This window comes from Stegastes partitus, unplaced genomic scaffold, assembly GCF_000690725.1.
Source record: "Stegastes partitus isolate 25-593 unplaced genomic scaffold, Stegastes_partitus-1.0.2 Scaffold503, whole genome shotgun sequence".
Lineage (NCBI taxonomy): Eukaryota > Metazoa > Chordata > Actinopteri > Pomacentridae > Stegastes > Stegastes partitus.
The window spans coordinates 28,335-42,088 of record NW_007578234.1 but is presented as its reverse complement, the minus strand read 5'-3'; the positions used below and the strand labels follow the sequence as shown (position 1 = coordinate 42,088).

Genomic DNA, 13,754 nt, shown 5'->3' with positions numbered 1-13,754 from the left:
ATGGATGGAAGTAACGAGCAGCCTGATATTTGAAGCACAACATCCATTTCAGTCCCAGAAATCCCAGAAACTGTCTTCAGTGGATGCGCCGCGCTTGACAACCCTCAAATATTTTTTCTGTTTTTTAGCAGATGTGGCTCGAGCCCGGTCCGTTACAGAGACCTGGAAGGCAGGAAGGTTTCAAACACTGTCACCCTCATAAGTCAGGAGGTGGATTCTCTTGGTATCATCAACACTTTCTTTCTTTCTGGAGACACCAACAGCCTGAGAGGATGTCAGATTGTGACGTATGAACCCTGCAGACACGATTTCAAGTCACTTCTGCCAGAAACATCCCAGAGTATGTGTGTCTTCTTGCCAACAAACAGACATGAATTATTCAAGCGGCGCTGCTCCGTCAGTGACTCCAGCCTGCACTGGTGCTGCTGATTATACGGTTCACATAATTAAACGTAGCACTGAAGCGCAGTGTACCAGCATTACCTTCTGCATTTTAAGAAAATCCCATCGATTAGATGATTTGATTATGAGTCGCTGCTCTTCTCTGTGCTCGCCCAAGTCGATGCTCACCTTGACTGCTGGAGAAATGCTGGAAGACCTCGGAGCAGGACACGTTGACCACCTGCCCGACTTCAGCTCGCAGCCAGCATCCGATCTCGTCCCACTCGGTCTTACATCCTGAAAACAAAAACATAGAAATGCTTTATTAATCCCAGAGGGGAAATCCTGTTGTTACAGCAGAAAGAGTGAAGCTAGCGCCACGATGAGTAAAAATAAACAATGAGAAAAATATAAAATGCACAATAATTATAATGTACACTCTCAGGAAAACGGTCCCATGTGAAATAAGAATGTCAAAGTGTTTCATGTGTGGTGCAAATTATAGAAGAAAAAGTGTGCAAAAGGCAGTTTGACAGAGCCAGACAGATGTAGACAGATGTGTTGAACAGGTATTGCTCCACCGGCTGTTCTTATCGTTCATATCGTACCAGACGGCTCAGCCACTCATCGTCAGCCCACAGTCGCTCCCACTCATGCATCCTGCAGCCAGACAACCTGGACGCTGTCAGGCATCCAGCCCGAGTCAGGCTGAGTTCTGTCCAACACCAGGAAATCAGAGCTTCTCATGTTGTACTTGCGCTCCACAAGCGTTCACGGTTTTCGTTCCTGCTGCTTTGTAGTTGGCATGTTTCATGTTTGATTCCCGTGAAGAGTCTGAAGCTGCCACACACATCTGGAAACAGGAGATAGATGCTGATTGTCTCTGTTCCTCAGACTGAGAGAATAATTCTGCCGCGACACTTGAGATCCTGAGAAGGGCTCGGCTGGTTGTTGACTCGGCCGGTTCCACTTGTGCAGCGTTTGTCAGGTTGTTTCATGAAGGTCAGCTCTAAGTAAAAGGAGTTGGGTGAGAAATGTACCGCTGCCTCTCCCCGTCTGTAGTGACCGTCCACCAGACCACGGCCAGCTCCACATCACCAGGATCAGCAGCCAAGGAGAAACGCTGGCAGGATAACACCAGTGTTTTCTATTTTAACTGCCAGTGTGTATATGAATTATTAATTATTGGTGTCGGGATCTGCCCTGAACACACTAAACTGTGTGAGCCCTGCTTGTCTAACTGATGCAAACACCTCAACAACCAGCTGATGGATCATTCTGCAGACGTCTGTGCTCCCAGAGGAGAGCTGTGGCCCACATGGATCTATCATGCTGGTGGTTTGTATTAAACCAGTGAATCCACACGTCTGACCTTGTAAATACGTCCTTATGGAGGGTTTTACTGCAGTCAGTGCCGAGGCTGAGGAAACGAACCAGCAGAAGCAGTCCTGTCAGTTTGCAGCTGGTCTCTGACGTTACAGCTCGCCGGTGTGTGGCGTAGAGCAGTCATTCAGAGCAGAGCTGAAGGTGAGCTGGTGTGCTCGAGCTGCAGGGAAGGGCGACTGGAGATGATACAGCCGTAGACTTCTAAGATGTGCACATTCGAGGAGAAGCACAGCGACGCCGAGGCTGTTAAGGAGCTTCTGAATGTGTGCATGAGTTTGACGGAGATGTTTCAGGAGTTTAATCGTCGACTGGAACGTTTCCCTCAGGATGAACACCTGTCACCTGTTCAACTACAGCTAATGACACTTTGTGTTTTTAGGTCATTGAATGTTAGCGCGCTAATGTTAGCGTTTAGCTAAGAGCACCGGTTCCTGTCGAGGCCCACCTCCGCTCAGGTCTGTGCAGCGTTGGGTTCGGTGTGCTTTTAGAAATGTTCGATTAGATCAGAAGAACATTTTCTGCCCATAACGCGAGCAGCCAGTTTATAAGCAGACAGTTGCTTCTCCTGCATGATGTGGCTGCTATTTATCCAAACACCACGAAGGACGAGAGGATCCAGAGCTGTCTGTTCACCATCCAGACGCCTCACAGCAACTCCATGAACCGATGACTTCCTGTCATTATATTCATGCATGCGTGGACGCCTTCAAACGCCGTCCACACGTTACACACAGATGACCTGATTACCTACCGTCCTGTGTAATTAAAGGAGGATATTTCTATTAATTCTGGCCTAATAAATCAAAAGTGAGCCGGCTGACGGCAGCCTCGTCCTGTTTCTTTGAACTGATGACGGTAAAAAGCTTTTACGGGATTCTGGATAAACTTGGAGTTACTCACTGGTGTGAAGTGGATCAGTGAGATGACGGACGTGACAGGAGGGAATAAATAAATGGACCCGGTACCTAATGCCAACAGGACGTTTCTTCTCATTTATCGCCAAACGGCTGAAATGAGACCAAAATAAATGTCGGATACGTTTTCAGGAGAAAATCTCTTCTTAGGAAAATAAAAAAAGGAGCATTCACTCTCCTGAGGCACTGTGAGTTTCAAGGAACAGAAAACACTTTCCGAGGTCCGGGAGTGGATTCTTACAGAGAACATAAACACCGCCTGATGTTCTGGTTCCTGCTCTTCACTCAGCAGGACGTCGGTGACCCACATTTGGTGCCGTCGCTTGTCTCCTGAACTGCTGTCTTGCTGTAGTTTCTATCTGAAGTGGCAGTTCAGAAAAAAAAGGAAAGTAAATGTCCAGATGATGGTGTCACAGCAAAGGTCTTTGGCAATATCAGACGGGTTTATCAGTCTGAGAGCACGACAGTGGACGCGTTGGGCAGTTTATTGGTCTGAAGACAATGTAGGAAGATAGATTTGACCTTTGTGAGATTTCATACCAGGCAGTTGTTGGATTTTATCCACGTGGCTGTCGACAGGTTCACAGCTTTGGCCTGGATTTCACTAAATCAAAAAACTTGTGTACAGAAGTGTGTGGTCCTCAGAGGATGGATCCTAAGGACTCAGGAGACCCACTGACTTTCCCTCTAGTGCTACATTTGAGGGGTTCAGTACCGGAGTGGGTCAAACCACAAAGAATCCGAGGTTTAGTTTGATGTTGTTCTGATCAGTGTTTCTGGTCGACTAGTTGGTGTCAAAGTGCTCCAACCAGCAGCCCACTGGTAATGTCACGGTGCTGCTTTGAAGTTTGGCCCATGATGGTTTTGCTGTGAAAATTTAGCGGCAAACTGGACCGAGCCACAGGAAGCGCTGACCGCTACATTGCAGGTAGTTCAGTTCAAGATGGCGGACAGCGGTTTGTCCCGCTTTGGCGCCAACAGCCTCAGTTGTAGGTTTGAGTGAAATGTCTCCGGGCCAGTTCACTATGAAATTGGTTTTAGACACTGGTGAGCACGGGGAGAAGGAGAGAAGTTAAACGAAGGCCTCCGGTACCAGCTTTTAGCTCTGCTTTCACTTGAAGTACTCAAATAATCTCAAAGTCTTTGGAAACCTTCACAGAGATCCGACTCTTTGCCACCACTGCCTGAAACAAAAAGGACATTTATACATAAGAAAAACAGCTGTGGTGATGAATGTAGATACTAACGTCACCTCATTATCACCATCAGCCTCTTCGATTACGCCAACTAATCACAGCAGCAGCATCATAATCAGGTGTTACTGTCCAATTTAAACAACATTAACATCTGAAGAAAAAGTCAACTAAAGCTGATGGAAACTAGTTTTGAAGATATCTGTACGGGATTAGTATGGATCCCACTCTGATCCACACCACAGGGAACCACCGGAGTCAGTGGACGTCTTCCTCTGGGGAGCAGACGTGAACGTTCATCCATCCGGCAGCCTTTGAGCTGCTGACTGACGCTCCCAAGAGTCAGCATGGCGACAAATGGAAAAGCTGTCATTAATTATTACTGATTATTCTCAGAATTAACTGTCCTTTACAGTAACATTTTAAGACCAAGGAGCCCGTGGTGTCCGGTGAGGAGCAGTCCAGACGGTTTGAAGCTGTTGTGGCTGCTGACGTTAATCTGACCTGCAGTCTGGGTTAAATGCACATTTTCTCTCTGTGCCTTATTTCAGCTGCACAAAGCCACTGTGTCGAATCCATTATCCACTCCTTCTCCTGTGCTTCTCTGTCTCTCACAAACCAACATCCAATCCGGGGGTCTGACAAAAATGGTGTCACCTCCGACGTAACCCTGGGAGACGGCGGCAAGGCCGCGGTGTGTGTGATGATTCAGCGGCGTCTCGTCTGACTCAGACGGATATTCTTGAAGTTGAGGATCCAGAGGGATTGTGTTAAAATGCACTTCAGGGCATTCTGTCATCATTGTTGGTTCTGTGAGCGGCGGTCTCAGGAGCGCCACCGTGAATCGTAGGAGTTCTACAGGAGGAGCACACGGACCTCCTGGTTTTCCGCCCTGACGTCGTCCACCGGCTTCATGATGAATGACGACGCTAATTGGAACAAAACCACTGCTGAAGGACACATGCACAGATGCTCCCGGCGCCACGAGGATGAGTCCTAATGACTCCGGTGGAAACGTGACATTTCTTCCACATTTGGGGTTTCGTGTGAAATATCTCAGCAGCTTGGATTTTAATTTAATTTGGTCTGAAACATTCGTGGTCCCAGCAGGATGAACTGCATCGACTCTCTGATGCCTTCACATTTCACCAGCAGGCAATTGCTTTTTTTTTTCATTTCATTTAATTACAGAAAAAAATGACACATGAAAGGAAAAGTAACGCATTTAATCGCACCGTTCTCAGTTCCCTCATTTCCGGCCCACCGGTAACTCTGATGCACACACTGCAGCCACTAGGTGGCGCTAATGCACCTAAAGCTGGTTCACAAAGAAGATGCACAAGAAAGTTTGGTGAACAGATGAAAGACGAGACGCATCGCTCCTGATGGCAGCTTGGATCAGAGCATGGTTGTGTTCAAACTGCCAAAAAGTGTTAAAATGTTGAATATAATCGTTATAATTACACTCTGAGTTGCACTAATCTGTGAGTGTAGCAGACAGATGAAGAATGCAGATAAATGTAGATGAACAATGAACACTTTTGATTGTTCAGGTTCACGTTTATGTCTATTTATTGATTCAGTCGTCAGCCAGAATTTATTAGAATTTAAAAAACAAGATTAAATAATTATAAAGCCTCTAAATTATTAGATTTAGTAATTATCCAATGTTGCCATACCAACACGTTAAACTAAGACAGGGAACATGGTGCTTAGCATTAGCATGTTAGCATTGTCACTGTTAGCATGTTAGCCTGCTGCTGTTAGCATTTAGCTCAAAGCCTCACAGAGCCACCGGCACCGATTTCTGTTTGTTTTCACTGTTTCTACATTTTTTTTTTATTTTTTTTTGCTAAATTTGTTCATGTTTTCGTTTTTATACCTGTCCATCTGTTATCAAGCTGCTCTGGAGCAAAGCAGATATTTGGAGAAGTTATCATGATGATGTGAAAAACCCAGTTTAAACCTGAAGGTTCCTGCTAACCCCAAATCATTTGCCATCGATTCGATTCACACAAACAACAGATGTAGACACTCCTGGTCCACAACAAACACAAAACCATTAAAGGGTGATGAGCAGCTGAAGGGCTCGGAGGTCGATGCCACATCCAGAGGTGCTCGTTACAGGTTCTGACCGCTAAAGACCTTCTGAGTCTGGATGCTGCTGATTGAGCTCCAGGTAAAAGCACCGTCTAATGGATGCCCTTTGAAATACTTGATTTGGCCAGTTTTTCTTCTCTATAGTGACCCTTAAGTGAGCGTGAGATAAGGTCAGCTTTCTAATCACCCCATTGATCCTGCTTTTACCCCCAACAGGACGCTAGCTAGCATGTCCTCATAACGACGGATAATTTTAATAAATGACGAAGCGATTTGTTCAGATCACAAGGACCGATCCGGACTTCTTTAATGCAACCTCCAATTTAATTTGCTGTCCGTGATTGCCACCAACGCATTGGTAAGCGTGGACAGCTTCTATCCGCTGACCCTTATTTATGAGCGGTCAGGCCTTCTGATTCCATCCATCCATCACTTCACACCAGCTGTCAAGTGGGTCCTCCTCTCCTTTCTGGGCTTTGGTGTTCAGGAACCGGAAAAGATTACCTCATTGCATGTGTTCACATGCATGAAATTAAACCTGCACCTTCCAGCAGCAACCTGTGAGGACCGGTCCACACAGAATCCGGGCACGACGGCTCCTCGTCGTTTTAAAACAACCTTCGATATTTTCTATGTTAGTATTCGCTTCTCCTTAGCAGATATTTTTAATAGCTCCTTCTGTTCTGTACAGGTCACCTTATAGTTGGACTGACAGCAGACTGCGTTAGAGGAGGCAGGATTGTCGTGGTGGTGGTAAATGGTTTATGTGAGTCACTGGTGAGGTAGCAGCGTCCCTGAGCAGACCGGCTCTGAGCCTGGGGGGACGTCAGAGCATCGAGCAGACCCACGGCACTGAAGGCAGGTTTTATTTAAAACAGAGCTTCTCCTGGTCGTCCACACCAACATCCAGTTTTACATCACTTAGAAAGGACTCTTTGGAAAACTTGAAGCTATTTTGAAACCAGCAGCGTCGACACATCGATGTTTATTCGCTTGTGATGCCAGAGTGGGTCCCAGGAGCTCATTAGTTTGCAGGAGGCAGTTTGTACAGTGATGTGGTCTAAACAGCGCTAACGCCGCTAACAGGGCTTCCACATGTTTGCTTTAGTGGTTGGACGCAATTAATCAGCAAAGTTTCTCAGTTCTAATAAATTCTGGTTGACGACTGAATCAATGAATCGACATAAACGTGAACTAAAACAACCAAAGTGTTTATTTTCATCTGTCTGCTGCAGTCACAGATCAGCGCAACTCAAAGTGCAGCTACAGTGATTATATTCAACACTTTAAGACTTTTTTTGTCTTATTGCTGCACAGTTTAAACACCACCGTGCTCTGGTCCAGCTGCTACGAGTCCACAGGATCCGTCAGCTTCTTGCTTCTCATTCATTGTGCAGTGAAACTTCTGGTGTCGTGTTCTGGAGCGTCGCCTCATTTGCATAAAGTCGACTTCAGCTTTCTACAGATTTGGCTTATTTAACAAAAGCCAAGCGATGCGTCTCGTCTTTATTACTGGTCACCAAACTTTCTTGTGCATCTTCTTCACGGCTGGTTAACCAACTGTAGGTGCATTAGCGCCACCTAGCGGCTGGAGTGTGCATCAGTGGTACCAGTGGGCCATAAATTAGAGAAACGAGGAAGGTGCGATTAAATGCATTTTTTTTTTTCTGTAATTAATAATTCCAAATGAGCGTGGTAAAGTCCAGCCCTGGGTTAAACCTGAGCGTGGACTTGCCCCTCCAGTGTTTTGAGGAGCATTAGAATCTGTCAGCACATATAATTCTCCCTTTTCCTCAGCGTGTCGTTGTTGGTGCCTGCCAGGGCGTCTTATGGACGAGGCCGGCTCATCCCTTTGATTAAATACATTTTATTGTGAACAGCAGCAGTATTTTTCATTCTCAGTCTGTTTAATAAGTCGCAGATAGAACCTGAACAAAGTCCCAGCGATGGGTCTCACATTAGCGTTATTGGGAACTGGAACAAGACAAAAGGTTTGTCAGGAGGAGAACGAGCGAACTGAACGGAGGGCTGAGCTCTGCTGGTCAGCTCAGACATTCAGGGAGTGTATGTGGACACCACCAGGGTCTGCTGCCTCGGCAGGCTTAAGGCGCTTTAACTGCTGTCCAATCTCATCAAAGTAATAACTGGGGCTGGGCTACGGTCCCTGGGACGACTCTGGGCAAGAAAGAAATCAAGAAGAAAGACGCCCTTATTACATTTATCCCAGGATCAAGGAAACTGGAATTGCTGGTCCCACAAGCAGCAACAGATTTAATTCAGAAGGTCGTATGTGTCACAGTTGGACATTCTTCAAGCCTTTCCTTGTATGCATGCTGCTTTCCTTTTTTTTTTTTAGCTCCTTTTGAGCAATTTTAAGCTTGTCATCACTAAAAACACTTTATTTTTTTCCCTATTTTAAGCAGCTTTGACCCTCCTTGTCCCGTCTAATCTAATCTAATGTAGGACAAAGTTTCTCTTGGGGGGAGAATGACGTTATATTTTTGGTTTTGGGAATAACCCCGCTAGCGCTAATCACTTACACATGCTACCACCACTGGTCTCATGGCCAAAATCACCCAAAGCAGAATAACTTGGCTTCGGCCTGCGCAAGACAAAACCTAAGAAACCGTATTCCTGCTGCAGAACCATGTCAGACCAGATGAAAGGAAATGGATTGTTGGGGGACGCAGAGCAGCGTGGGATTGAAGTATAAAATATTAACGGATGTGTATTTGCCCACCACGAGATGTTGTCGTGCAACATGTGGTTCTCTGGGAAGCATGTGAAGGTGTCAGAGCAGGAAAAGCACAGCTGGAGTTGGAGGTAATGACATCAGTAAAGGTGGAGTCTGGGATTCTGGAGACGGATGGTGGACATTTAGCTAGTCAGCATATTTAGATGGACGCTGGAATAAGTTTTGTGTCGATGAGCCACACAGGACAGCAAACAGAGGAGATGTTTGCTAAGTTTAAAAGGTTATTAGATGAGAAGCATTCCACCTTTAAATTAAGGTCAGTCATTCCAGGACAGGGTTCGCCGGCTTAACGGGACAAACAGAGCCAGCTCAGCCCTCGTTAATGTTGTTTAGATCCTCCTCTGGTCATCGATTAAACCCCGAAAACCCTGTCTCAGCTTGATATGACTAATGCTTCCTCTAGCATGTGGAGATCTGCACAGTCCTTCTGCCCACCCGTCCCCACTCACTGCATGTCAAGCACACCAGCTCACCTACGACTCGCTGTAAAGCCCCTTTCAGAGATGAGGTGTGAGAGCATCTCTGGGACTTGTCCGTTAATGTTCCTCGTGGCCTCATGCTGAGACACCATCCACAGAGAATGATAAGACGACAGCAGACCGACTCTAACAGCAGCTGATCAAAGTGTCTGAACAGCTACCAGCCCGGTTTATTTTGGATTTCAGTAAAACTGAAAGCGCAGGACTCAACGTCAGGATGGTGGCGATGTGACAAAACACATGTTGGGTTCATTTCTAGTTAACCTTGTAGATCCGAGCGCTGTCTGACGCCACAGGTTGGTTATAAACTACAACAAAACAGTCCTGGTCCAGACTGATTTGTTCTCAATTTGTAGTTATGCGAGTTTCCTGAAGCTGCCGATGCTTCGTCTTTGGAGACGCACACGTGAATCTGATGCTGCAGGTGTTAGACAACAACTCAGAAGCAACAGTTCCAAACAGCTGGAAGAAACCAGCTTCAGCTCCTCGTGACATCCATCCATCCAACCTTCTAGCTGCGAGGCAACGGCGCTACCCACCGATCCACCGTGCACCCCCCTCGTAGCATCTTGCAGGTAAACCCTCCCGCCGCCTCAAACCGACGGCAGATGAACGCGTCGCTTCGTGTGCAATCTGGTCACGTTTCCGTAGCAACACGATGTCAAGCTGTGATGGGAGATAATTCAGCCGCACGTGGAAACGGGAAGTAAAGATGGACGGTGATGCAGAAAGCTCCACCCTGCCAGGATTGGTCCTTCAGGCTTCTTAGGTATGTTTTAGAGACTTTGTGGTTTCAGAGTGAAAACACTGAGCCGTGGTGTCGACGGTTTTCTCGTGTCTCCCATGACAGAATACCGTATGGACATGCTAGCCAGGCAAAAATGTTTGTTTTCAATAATCATATATAACCTGATAATGTGAATAATAGAAGAAGAAAAAGTCGATTCTCGTCACGTTCACACCAAACTATTGTAAAAGAGCATCTCCTCCTCTCTGCTGTGGGTTTCCATTCACGCTCAGCCAGAATTAATCGCCGCGCTGAAGAGACAACGGCTCCCTGTCGAGTGCATCTTGTTGTGAGGGGAGGAAATCCATTGTAAGACGATTAATGCTGGCGCTAAGTGCACGGCGGCTCGTGGTGTCTGCTGGAGGAGAAACTTCTCAGCGTCTTTACGCTGGGACTAAATTGATATCAGGGATTAGGAGATGTTCTGGTTATTTCACTGTCAGAATTGGATCTCTCCATTTTAATTTTGGTGAGGGGGAGGATCCTCTTCAGGTTTGCACTGATCGCTCTAATCCCGCTGAAATCCTAATAGCTTCCAAATACAGTTTCATGGCAGAGCTGGTGGCACGTCGTCTGTGCACAGACGAAGAACTGACCCGATTTAATGAGTGAAGTTCAGATCGCTGTGTAGAAAAGGATCTGGCAGGTCGTAGGGTTGAATTAACGTCATTCACTACGACACAGCGGCGGACGAATTCATTACAAGCCAGAAAGCTCTCGTTAAGGTACATTATTTAGCATATCCTGTGACACATGTCGAATGTTTCCCACAGCCGAGGAGAGGTGACCGGGACGCCACACTGGGAACGAGATGTGCTCAAATTGCAGCTTTCCTGGAGAGCTGATGCACACTGACAGTATGAATTAGGATAGTGGCATGTCCTGACACACTGACAGCATGTGGGCTCGCACAGAACACGCTGGATGTGGGCGCTTTGATGTGCATCCAGTGCTGCTGCCTGTACGCTGCCTCCGCCCGGACAGCGCCGCCGAGGCTGGATGAGTCTCAGCGCTAGAACCACGAGGACGGCATGGCGCTTTCTCCGACTGTTGCAGAGAAAGAAGAAGAAGGTGTTTTATAATTTAGCTGTTAGCGGCGCTGTTTGGACTGAAGCATCTCAACAACACGTAGCATGAAAGGTAGCACCAGTGGAGACTGTGTTGAGCTACATTAACTCAAATACGTGTGATTAAAGGTCATATACGCTCTCAGTAGGATGTCTACACGTCACTTCCACTCCACTAGATTTAACTGACAGCTTACACGTCACTGTTTTTCTGCTTTTAACTTATTTTAATTCATTACCTCCGCCAAGGAGGTTATGTTTTAGCCTGCGTTTATCTGTTGGTTTGTTCTGAACGGATTGTCATGAAACTTTCAGGAAATTATGATAACGGCTCAGTGAACAGATGATGACATTTTGGTGATGTTCTGGCTACCGTCTGCTTATTCTGTCATATAACAGTAAATGCTGTTAAGTGTCACAGTCGCGCAGAATGCTGCCGTTGTGCCGTTTGTCCACTAGATGGAGCTCTGACTCCATTCAGTCCTTCAGTCCTCACCGCTGTCTGCTCAGTAGTGCAGGAGGAAGCTGCAGCCAGGCAGCACCACAGCAGTGGGCTGAGCGGAGCTACTGATGGATCAGTTCAGAACCATGTGGGGATGTTAACCATGACTCAGCAGGTCTCCTGGTTCACTTTAACTCTCTTTGCCATGAGTCAGGAGGATTGACGCGTGCTTCGATGCGTCGGTCATGCCTTTCATTTACGTTGCATTGCTAACGTTGTGCTAGCTTAGCTTAAGTTAAATCTGACCTCTCCAAGTGCTTTTCTAGGTTATCATTAAACGTAACGCTTGAACAAAACATTGTTCTTCTTTTCTCGACAGACCAGACGCATGAGAGCCGAGTTCAGGAAGCTATCGATGCTAAACAGCCACTAGTCTAGCAGGTCTACGTCACTACACATCAAGAACTTATCGTACGCTCTTGAGCGGTTTGCCAGTTACCTTCAGAAACCCAGATCAACGTTGGCATAAAGAGGCAGCATTGCTTTAAACCTGAGTTTGTTCTAACAGCATGCAGGTTGCATAAAGTGACCCTTCTTCTTCCCACGTGATTTGTTCCCTCAGTAAACGTTTTCCTATCGAGTTTATGGTCTCAATGTCTCCTCTCCAGTCTGCTTTAATACAACACAGTGCTCCTTTTGTAAATTACGGCCCCATTCAGAGCAAAACCCACCATAAGCAGGGTGTGTTTTAGGCTGTCTGGTGATTGCTGCTGTGTTGCCTGTTGGAGTTCTCAGTCAGAGTCATTCAAAAGAACAAGACGGCCAAGCTCGAGGATTTAAACAGGTGGTCAGCACACCGATGGAGAGGTCACGTCGTCCCTGCACACATCTTCTATATACGTTTTTGAATCAGGGCCTGCTGTATTTGAACGTTTCTCTTTAGTTTCTAGAGATAACGAGACGCTCCATCCGGTCTGGAGCAGAGGTTGTCTCTTTATTAGGAAGCTTCTCATCTGATCTCCAGCTCTCATGATGGCTGGCTTCTCATCCTGTCTTCTCATTCATGCAGATATTTTTACATTTGTGTTCTTCGTGTCCTTGTCTATAGTTGTGTTTTCTTGCTTTTCTTGCGTCGCTTTGCTGCTGTGACGCTGCACGTTTGCCCCTGTGGGACTAATATTTCCTGTACTCTGGCCTCCCCCTGGGTGTCCATTCATTAGGTACATCTGTCCAGGCTACCTTAACTGACGTCTCACTCTTACATTTAGCCTTTACTGTTGTAAGTTCATGCATGATTTAACCTGTTGGTGCGGCAGCAGATGCTCGATCCTGTTTTCTGTTGCAGGTCGGATTCTCGTTAGCAGTGTGTTCGTCGCTTTCGAGTTCGAATTAAACTCTCGCCGCCTGTCAAGCGGTGGAATAATAACCCCAGAAGGGAGTTCCCGCGTCTACAGACTCAGATCTCTGGGTTTGAGTCACACAGACACTGAGGGAGACGTGACAACTGATCATGAAAAGATTCCACGTCTAGCGTGAGATTAGAGGCAGCCAAGAAAAAAGAGGCACAATTATAGGATCCGTGTTAAGAGAAGCCTTCGTCCTCATTCATCCACGTTAGAAAAGCCGGAGCAGCAAAAACCACAAATTGGACGAATTCCCGACGATCGTTGGGGGACGGCGGCGCTGTTTTATCGTCTGTCGGAGTTCGCAGCTAACTGACGTGTCAAAAGGTTGATGACTCATTTCAAACATTTCATTTCAGATTAAAAAAGGTTTTTTCTGCGCTGGCTGTTCAGGAAACTGTTCTTAGACTGTGATGAAGGGACGGCGGGAACGAGGCTCTTATGCACTTGAATGTCACCTCAATTAGGATTAACGGCGACGCGTGGAAGGACTTCAGACACGAGTGAGTCGCTGATTCAGGGGCTGGATGAAGCCTTCATTCATTTCACATTCACTAAAAGGTGTTTCATCTTTCTAATGGAATATGAATTACTATGTTAAACACGCATGCAGGAGTTTTTTAAACGGCGGAATAAATGTCGTTCCCTTTAGACTAAATATATATCACACCGTTTTTACTGCATATTTCAGGACAGTTTGCTCTCTCATGGGCACAAACAGAAACTAGAACACGCATAAGTGCAGTTTGAGGTAGATTTAAGGATTTTTACCAGCTTTCCCTCCTTCTGTCAAACATCCAGTATCAGGCTAGTAGTTAATGCAAATATAATAAAATATTTATATATA

General features: G+C 46.3%; 1 protein-coding gene across 1 annotated transcript in view; it reads right to left on the bottom strand.

Moving 5' to 3' along the window:
• LOC103361431 (pituitary adenylate cyclase-activating polypeptide type I receptor-like) overlaps nucleotides 1–13,754 on the bottom strand; it is a 44,179-nt gene that overhangs the window by 25,088 nt on the left and 5,337 nt on the right. The window contains exon 3 of the mRNA XM_008287509.1: nucleotides 571–678. Within this exon, the coding sequence (XP_008285731.1) occupies nucleotides 571–678 (108 nt within the window). The remainder of the gene's footprint in view (nucleotides 1–570; nucleotides 679–13,754) is intronic.